The sequence below is a fragment of the Cryptomeria japonica genome, chromosome 8, assembly GCF_030272615.1.
Source record: "Cryptomeria japonica chromosome 8, Sugi_1.0, whole genome shotgun sequence".
Lineage (NCBI taxonomy): Eukaryota > Viridiplantae > Streptophyta > Pinopsida > Cupressales > Cupressaceae > Cryptomeria > Cryptomeria japonica.
Genome location: NC_081412.1, coordinates 233339060 through 233348717, shown reverse-complemented (window position 1 = coordinate 233348717; position 9658 = coordinate 233339060). Strand labels below are relative to the sequence as shown.

The 9658-nt window shown below is 34.5% G+C and overlaps 1 protein-coding gene across 1 annotated transcript; it reads left to right on the top strand.

The window, feature by feature from the left end:
- The first annotated feature begins 8219 nt into the window (after nt 1-8219).
- LOC131857406 (uncharacterized) lies at nt 8220-9318 on the top strand. Its single transcript, XM_059209941.1, has 3 exons — nt 8220-8370; nt 8470-8558; nt 8859-9318. The coding sequence occupies exons 1-3, from the start codon at nt 8347-8349 to the stop codon at nt 9007-9009; spliced, it is 264 nt and encodes an 87-aa protein (XP_059065924.1). The 5' UTR covers nt 8220-8346; the 3' UTR covers nt 9010-9318.
- Nucleotides 9319-9658: the final 340 nt, after the last annotated feature.

Genomic DNA, 9658 nt, shown 5'->3' with positions numbered 1-9658 from the left:
AACATAAATGCCAAATACCAAAAGCCAACAATCTCCCAATAACTAGAAATCAAAATATAGATACAGAGAGTAACAATCTCTCCCAAAGTATCAATCTCTCCCCCTGAGAGTAACATGTGTTTCCTTGTGTTTTTCCATACCAATCTTCCCCCCTTTGACATCAAATGCCAAAGTTATTACCAAGCCAAGTTCATATACAAAATACCAATCAATTTAGTATGCCAACTACTCCCCCTGAGAAGTAGCTTCCTCATCAAAGCCAGAGTAAAAGATTTCTCTGTTAATTCTATCGGTTGATGACAAACATCAACTTCCTAAGTCTCTACCAGTGGGGGTATGACCCCAAGCTGGTCTCTAAGATATTCAAAAGTCTCCTTAGGCAGAAGTTTAGTGAAGATATCTACAATCTACTCTTTAGTATTCACATAAACTAGTTTTATTTCCTTTGTTTCAATATTTTCCCTTAGAAAATTCAGTTTGATGGAAACATGTTTTGTTTTAGAATGTAGTACCAAATTCTTAGATATATCATTTGCTACAGTGTTATTACAATAGATAGTTATAGGTTCCTTGCATTTTACCTTTATGTCTTTCAACATTTGTTTAAGCCATAGTACCTATGTACAGTTAGGTGCTGCTGCAACATATTCTGATTCTGTTGTTGATAAAGATGTACAACTTTGTTTCTTACTTAACCAAGAAACTAGTTTGCTTCCAAGAAAAAATGTTCCGTCGGTGGTGCTTTTTCTATCATCCACATCTCCTATCCAATTTGCATCTGTGTATGCACATAATTCAAAGTTTTTATCTCTAGGATACCATAATCCAAGATTTATAGTGCCTTGTAAGTACTGGAAAATCCTTTTTACTGTTGATTCATGATTTTTTTTGGGATTACCCTGAAATCTTGAAACAATACATACTGCATTCATGATATCAGGTCTGGTTTGTGTCAAATATAGTAAACCTCCTATCATATATTTGTACCTAGTTGGATTAATAGGTGTAGATTCATCCCTTAGTGATAGTTTGTCATTTGTAGTCATAGGTGTACTTACCGGTTTAGAGTTCTCCATCCCAAATTTCTTTAGTAACTCCTTTAAGTACTTGGATTGACTCAAGAATATACCTTTATCAGTCTGTGAAATCTGCAATCCTAAAAAGAATTTTATTTCTCCAATCATAGACATTTCAAATTCTTGTTGCATTTCAATAGAAAATTCTTTACATAATCCATCTTCTCCTCCAAAGATTATATCATCAACAAAAACTTCTATAACTAGGATGTCATCAATAGTCACTTTATAATATAAGTTGTTGTCAGCATTACCTTTAGAAAAAACCAATCTTCAAAAGATACTTATCCAATCTTGCATACCAAGCTCTTGGAGCTTGCTTCAATCCATACAAAGATTTCCTTAACCTGCAAACCATATCTTTGTTATCTATCAAAGAAAATCCATCAGGTTGTTCAATGTAAACTTCTTCTTCAAGATCTCCATTCAAAAATGCACATTTAATAAACATTTGATATACTTTGTAGTTCTTGTGTGCTGCAAAAGAAAAAAATAATCTGACTGCCTCAATTCTAGCTACCAGTGTAAAAGTTTCATTATAATCAATTCCTTCTTTCTGAGAATATCCCTTACACACTAGTTTTTCTTTATTTCTGATAACCTTACCATCTTCATTAAGTTTGTTTCTAAATACCCATTTTTTTTCAATTACATTTTTTTCTTTAGGCCGGGGAACTAATGTCCAAGTGTTATTCTTCTCAATTTGTTCTAATTCTTCTTCCATAGCTTTAATCCAATATTTATCTTCACATGCCTCATTAACTGATGATGGTTCAATTTGAGAAATAAGACATACCTCTTCATTTTCCAATCTTCCTCTTGTCATAACTCCTTTATACTTATTTCCAATTATCTGATCTTCAGAATGATTCAGTCTTACATACCGGGGTGTCTTTGTTTGATGTTGTTCCTCAGTTACTGTGGAATTTTCAGATGATACTGGTGTAACTGGATCTTCATTATGTACTGGTGGATTCAGTGTAGGTTCATTTTTTAGAATTTCTATTGCCAGTTCAGAATCTATATACCTTGATGTTCCTCTGAATTGTTCATCAATCTTCACATTTGTACTTTCAACAATTTTCTGCAATCTTTTGTTAAAACATCTATATGCTTTACTCTTATATGAATAACCAAGAAATATTCCTCCATCACTTCTAGGATAAAATTTCCCAATGTACTCATCTCTTCTAATATAGCATTTACTTCCAAAAATTCTGAAATATTTAAGAGTAGGAGTAATACCAAACCATAGTTTGTGAGGGGTCTTACCGGTTTCACCTTTGATGTGAACTTTGTTGAATGTATAGACCATTCTACTTACTGCTTCTCTCCAATATACATGTGGTAGATTTTCTTCTGATAACATACGTCTAGCTGCATCTAAGATAGTTCTGTTTTTCCTTTCAACAACTCCATTCTACTGTGGTGTCTGAGGTGATGATAGCTGTCTTCTGATTCCATTTACTTCACAGAATGCATTAAATTCCTTAGATGTAAATTCTCCTCCTTGATCTGATCTTAGACATTTGATTTTCTTACTGGTTTCATTTTCTACCATTGCTTTGAACATTTTGAACTTTCCAAGTGCTTCTAATTTTTCTTTGAGAAAAGTAACCCAACACATTCTAGAATAGTCATCAATGATTAGCATGAAATATCTATCACCTTGTAAGCTTTTAGTTCTATCCGGACCACATAAATTAGTACGAATTAAATCAAGAGCATTATTGGATTTTTCTAGAATACTTTCAAAACAAGCTCTAACTTGTTTTCCAAATCGACATTCCTTACATACTGTATTGTGAGGTTTGACAATTTTAGGTAAATCTCTAGCTGCCTTAGTAGTACTGATTTTCACCATGCAATCAAAGTTTACATGAAAGAGTCTCTTATGCCATAGCCAACTTTCATCAATATGTGCAATCAAGCATGTCTTTTCACTGTTATTCAAATGAAATATATTACCTCTAGTTTGATTACCGGTTGCAATTTCCAAACCAGTTCTATTCATGATTTTGCATTTTCCATTTTTGAATTGTAACTGAAATCCTTTCTCAACTATTTGACCAACACTCAAAAGATTATGCTTTAAACCTTCAACATAGTAAACATTGTCAGTATTATGCTTACCATCAAGAGATATTGTACCCTTACCTTTGATCAAACAAGCTTTGTCATCTCCAAATCTCACTAAGCATCCATTGTATTCTTGAAAGTTCAAGAATTTACCTTTATCTCCTATCATATGATGTGAGCATCCCGAATCAATGATCCACTCATCCTTTACTTCAATTTTAGCTGCCAAGGCTTGCTGTATCGGCTGAACCTTAGGTGTCAGTTGATCTTCTATTATAGCAACAAAAACCCATCCATTGTCTGTCGGATCCTCATCAGAATCATTAGTCACTCCTTCATCAACAAGATAACAAGATTTGTCTTTATTCTTCTTAAATCTATATCTCTGATATTCAGGGTTAGGCTTGTATGTTCTTCTAGCTTCTTCTCTTAGTCTAGCATGTCTATCAGAGCATCTTGAGGCCATATGACCAATCTTATTACAGTTAAAACATTTAAAGGGTGCTTTACCTTCATACTTACTTCCAACTGGGCCTTTAGGCATTTTTCTTGCAAATAGTGCTTCAAGTTCTTCAAGTTCTCTTGCATAAAAAGCTTTCCAATCAGATTTTTCAAATGATGATGCAGATGATGTTGATGCTTTAAAGGCTAAATCTATCTTATAGTAGCAACAAGACCAAATTCCTCAATTTCAAAGGCTAAAAGTTTTCCAATCAATGTATCTCTAGTTACTGATGTATTAGGCATTGTTCTTAAAACTTCTGAAATAATTTCATCCTCACTTAAGGTTCCTCCACAACATTTAATACCCAAAACAATTTCATTAACTCTTTCCATAAAAGCAGAAATCTTTTCATCTTCTTCCATTTTTAGATTTTCATACCTGCCCCAGAAGCTTTCAAGTTTTGCAATTTTGACTGTGGAATCTCTTTCATTTAGTGTTTCCAGATGATCCCAAATAGCTTTAGCAGTTGATCTGTCTGATAATCCCATGATTTGTTGATCTGTTGTTGCGCTCAAAAGTGCTTCTCTTGCTTTGCAATCATTTTCCTCATCTTTAGTCAAGTTAGGTGGATTAGGCTGACTTGGAGTGGGAGCAGTATATCCATTCTTTGTAACTTCCCAGATGTCCTTTCCAATGCAATTTAGATGTGTCTCCATTGTGATCTTCCATATGCCATAGTTGGTACCATCAAGTTTAGGACTGTCCTTTCTGAAATAGTTAGTAGACATTAGATGTCCTCAAGCTGTTAAACTTTTGGAAAAGAGGACTAGGCTCTGATACCAATTGTTAGGTCCCAGAGACAACTGAGAGGGGGGGGTGAATCAGTTGTCAAATAAATTTAAACCAAAAACAACTTAATCAACTTTCTATGTAATACCGGTGAAACAGTCTTTTATACAGATGGACAATTTTATCAGATAATTTGCAATACCAGTAAATATTAATGCATGAAACAAAAAGACAAAGTCACCTACAACACATAACACCAATATTTGTACGTGGAAACCCTGTAAGGGGAAAAACCACGATGGGAAACCTTACCCATAATCAGATGATACTATTGCGGATAGTAAATGTATACAAATGGGGTCTGCACATGCAGAAAGGCCAAGCGCCTAGAGCTCACTAATCAAACACAAAATGGGAGTCACACTGACTACAATTGGATGGTTAAATCCAATAAGGATGTACTGCTCAAAATAGCATCTTCATATGCTGGATTCATTACTGGTGTAGTTCTGATATGCTTTCACAAAACCTTCCTTAACCTTCAAATGATGTCTGTGTGTATAGCTTTACTTATTCTCACATATACCTTCACACAAATATTCTTCGCATTCCCTCACTGATCTTACAAATAAGATCTTATATTTATATCATAAACTAAGACCAATTTTAGTAGGTCAGCTCTACAAGATATTACAATAAAATCATTTTACAAATAAATTAATGCCCAATGCAATAACCAATTCAACATGTCAACTTAATGCATTTACAACAATAATAAGTCATCTCCATAGCGTGCCATGCTAATCTGGAAAAGATAAACCTCCCGGTGTATAACCTGGACCTATTTGCCGGTAACAACAAATATGCAAATACGAATATACCAATAAACAAAACTCTAAGACAAGGTGTCCACACGATGTCTTCAACATAACCAAGTGTTTTCCATGTCCTTCCATGTGCCGGTGGTCATTATATCTTGCTGGTGTACCATATATCGGTGACTGTGCATAAGTCACTTGCTTACCGGTGAATGTTGTTGATTCTCCAAAGTGCCAGAGTTGATAAGTGTTTAGTAGGTGTTGACATCAATGACAAAACCATACCAAAATAGCAATAGCAGAACACAAGAATAGAACTCTCAAAGAAATGGCTAGTTGTATGATACATGCACGTTCTCTTGATCCCGCCTTTTGGGCAAAGTCTATCAGTTGTGCCACACACATCCAGAATTGGGTTCCTCACAAAGCTTTGCAAGGTATTACTCCTTTTGAGGCTTGGGATGGTAGGAAATGGACTGTGAAACATTTCAGAGTCTTTGGGTGTCCAGCATGGGCTCGCAAACCTCTGCAGAAACGCAAGGCATTGGAACCTCAGAGTCGGCCTTGCATTTTTGTTGGATGTCTTGAGGGTGTTAAGGCATATAGATTGATGGATCCTGAGACACATGAGGTGTTTATTGAGAGGAGTGTTCATTTTGAGGAGAGCTCTCCTAGCTTAGCCTCTCTACCTCCTCCACCTTCCTCCATTGTGGATAGTGATGCTAGTGATTCAGATGATGAGACTCCTTCAACTCTGACTCGCAGGGTTACACCTCTGCAGGGTCCACTTGCAATTGAGGAGCCTCATTCTCCACCTCCACCTAGACCTTGTTGGAATAGACAGACACTTGAGTCAGCGGGTTCTCTTCTTGTGGATCCTTAAGATACACAGAGGACTCGATCACAGCATCAGGATCTTCCACATTAATTCATTGCTACCACTTTTGATCCATAGACATTTCAGGAAGCATCAAGGGTTCCTGAGTGGGACCAAGCTATGGAGGAAGAGTATAGTTCCTTGATGAGGAACAACACATGAGATTTAGTCCATCTCCCTAAGGGGAGAAAGATGGTTCAATGTAAGTGGATCTATCAGACCAAGTTTGTAATAGATGGTAGTGTAGATAAGTATGAGTCCAGTTCCTTAGCTATGTGATTATATGTTTTCTTATGAGTGGGAGTAATCACACATTTCCTTGCTAGTTCATCCCATGAAGCGAACCTTTTCTCAATAAATAGATCCCTAATGTTGGAGATGCCAAGAGAATTTCAAGCCTTTGTAGAGAAGCTTTGAGTAAGAGCTAGGGGTTTATCATTGAGCTGGGCACCATACACCAAATTGATCTGTCAAGGATAGACTAGGAAGGAGGATCTCCAACCGCCTCCCTGGAGCCTACCAATTTTTTGACTCAAGTCCCTGCCTTCCACAAAGAGGAGAAGATCACCAAGCCAAAAACCTCAACCTCAAAATTCCCCATTAATATATCAAGAAAGTTCACTTGAGGCCACGATTTCCCTTTTTTCGGTTTAGACAGAGTTAAATTATTCCTTATTAACACCTTCCAAGGTTCATCTTCCTTGATGGCTTTACGGATCCATTTTGATGCAAGGGCAACACTAGGGCTTTTAAGATCCCTAAGACCAAGTCCTCCAAACCTTTTAGGGTTACAACACCATTCCCAAGAGACACAATGTCTCTTCTTACCACCTTTGCCATTTGACCATAGAAAATCCCTTAGAATCTTTTCTAGTTTATTGACTTGATAATTGACAAATAACTAGGTGGATGAATAGTATATAGCATGTGAGGAGAAGACCTTCCGTACAACTTGAATCCTCCAAGGTAGGGAGAGAAGATGGTTCTACCATTTAACATGTTTCTTCTCCATCTTAGTGTAGATCCAAGCCCACATGTCTTTTGGAAAGGGGGATGTAGCAAAGGGGATCCCCAAATATATTACAATCTTGGAGGGGCTTGACCAAATCCACCCTTTAACACACAACTCTCACTTACGCAATGATTAATACCATGGTGCTAGGAAGAATTCCCCTCCTTCAACCCTAAACTAAACTTTAGGACCAAATAATATATAATATATAACATATAACCTACATTAGTAGTACAAAGATCATAACCATTTTGGATAGTAATTATTTATAATATAGGTAGTTTACTATCTAATTGTAATAGATGAATATGAAATTTCATTAGCCATGGGCAGATATATAGAATAAAAATAGACAAAAATAAATAAATTTTTTTTAATACTTTTTTGTTTAAATTTTTTGATCTCTTTAATTTATTATAGAACCATTTTATTTATGACATACGTATATATTAAACTATTTTATTTACTTAGATTTGACATTTTTATTTTCAAACAAGAACATCATTTTTAAATTATTTTTTTTCCACCAAAATGTTTTTACCCATTAATTAGACCTTTCAAAATAATTAAAAAATTAATATTTCTACTTTATTTTATTATAAAACTATTATATTTACTTCAAAAATAACAAACTTTACATTTAAAAATATATATATACTGTTCTATTTAAATGCTTCTTCTAAACAATTTTGCCTTGTCCAACGTCTTCATAATTAAGCCCAAAAAACCCGGTCAATTAAAGAATTTATACCACTCTCTTGTATGAAGTAAAGGTAAGAATAAATAAATCATATTTATCTAAAGAGTGTTCTAGATCATTGATTTTTATATTCCGTTAAGAAATTATTTTTCACATGATCAATAAAAATTCAAAAACATCATGAGGCCAAGATTTAAAGGGCAGCCACCATCATTGAAAAGAAGAGCCTCAAATTTTAATAGCTCCCTCATTATGCCCACGGATAAAAACAGCCTTTTTAAATGTAACAAACCATCACAAGCCAAGTCAAACAAAATAAATCGCGCAGTTAACAATCTTATTTTATTTTTAGTTCATAATTAAAACTATTCTTAACAGCTGGAAGATGACAACCGTCTAGAGCCCACTGAATGAAACGGCTTTTTCTGGTTTAGCCCATCGTTTCAAATCTTCCCACAACCCTAAATATATTGTAGCAACGGAAAATTCTTTCCACGTACATTTTTATCTCATCAATCTATTTCCATCTGTGTTGTGTTTCATTAATGCAATGGGGCGCTGGATAAAACCAGAGGTTTGTCAATTGCCTTGAAAATTTCAGTAATATTTTCAGTGATATATGTTGTTTAAATTCAGTTGTAGCATGTTTTAAGCTTAATGGGTATGTATGCAGGTTTATCCACTGTTTGCAGCCACAGGCGTCGCTGTCAGTATGTGTGTATTTCAATTGGTTCGGAACTTGATAACAAATCCTGATGTCAAGTAAGGCTTTTGTAAGATTGAAGGGTTCTTTTTTATGGAGAATTTTATATTGTCTTCCACTTGTTTTATTATCTTGTGTGAAACATTGGCTGATTTGGATGCGTCTATTTTCGGATGAGTTTGTAGGTTTGTTTTGGATTCAGAATAGCTGCGGCTTATTTTTATTATAGATATGTTTTGGATTCTTTTATGAGATTGAATTATCTGTAGGATGGTTATAACAAACTGTAAAGAGTTTTTGTGGGGGTTTCAATTTGGGTATGAGGAATTTTGACAGAATTCTGTGTGGTGTGTGTGTAGGATTTCAAAAGAGAATCGTCGCGTTGATGTTCCAGAGAATTGGGAAGAAGGGAAGAGATATGCAGAACATGGTGTGAGAAAGTATGTGCGCGAAAGGGCCCCTGAGATTATGCCTACTATCAACTCATTCTTCAATAACACTTCTAAGTGAACGTCAAATGTTACTGGATAATATCTTATGATTTTTTTATATGATTTTTTTTACAAGAAACGATGCTTAAATAATTTTACAGTGTATGTGATGTACCTCATTAATGAGGATTTTTTATTTGTGAATTGGATTTTAAGCGAAAAGAGTGAAAATGGTTTTGCACTTATGAAAAGCCGTCTTGTACATAAGGCCTTCAACTCAAATTGATTTTGATTTTGATAAAGCCTAAATCCTTATAGAACAGTTAACAATGAAAGAAAGGGATTTTCTAAATAAATTGTTTATATGTGATTTTTTTTACAAATTTATTGGTGAGATTTGTTTTATAACAAAATCTATTTTTTAACTAAATTTGTCAAAGGGTTATGTTTAATTGATTAAAAAAGTATTGGGTTTTATTGTGGATGTTCAAGTTCTAATCTTTGAATAGACATGCTAAATTTTAACTTGTGATTCTTAGATTTTCATTGTTGGTTCTTAGTGTGATTCTATGATAAAGTATTTTTCATTTGGTTTAATGTCTATTTTGAAAAAATGTTCTTCATACATAATAAATCTTCCTCCTATGCTATCCATTTAACCATTATACACATTTCTTTACACAAAATACTCATCCTCACTCATATCATCACACATCCGAAAAAAAATT

What these genes read in the sequence shown, in the direction of transcription:
- LOC131857406 (XM_059209941.1), top strand. Translation starts at nt 8,347, where the DNA reads ATGGGGCGCTGGATAAAACCAGAG. An exon ending in GGCGCTGGATAAAACCAGAG is followed by an intron (nt 8,371 to 8,469) that starts GTTTGTCAATTG and finishes GTATGTATGCAG; the next exon opens with GTTTATCCACTGTTTGCAGC. An exon ending in ATAACAAATCCTGATGTCAA is followed by an intron (nt 8,559 to 8,858) that starts GTAAGGCTTTTG and finishes GTGTGTGTGTAG; the next exon opens with GATTTCAAAAGAGAATCGTC.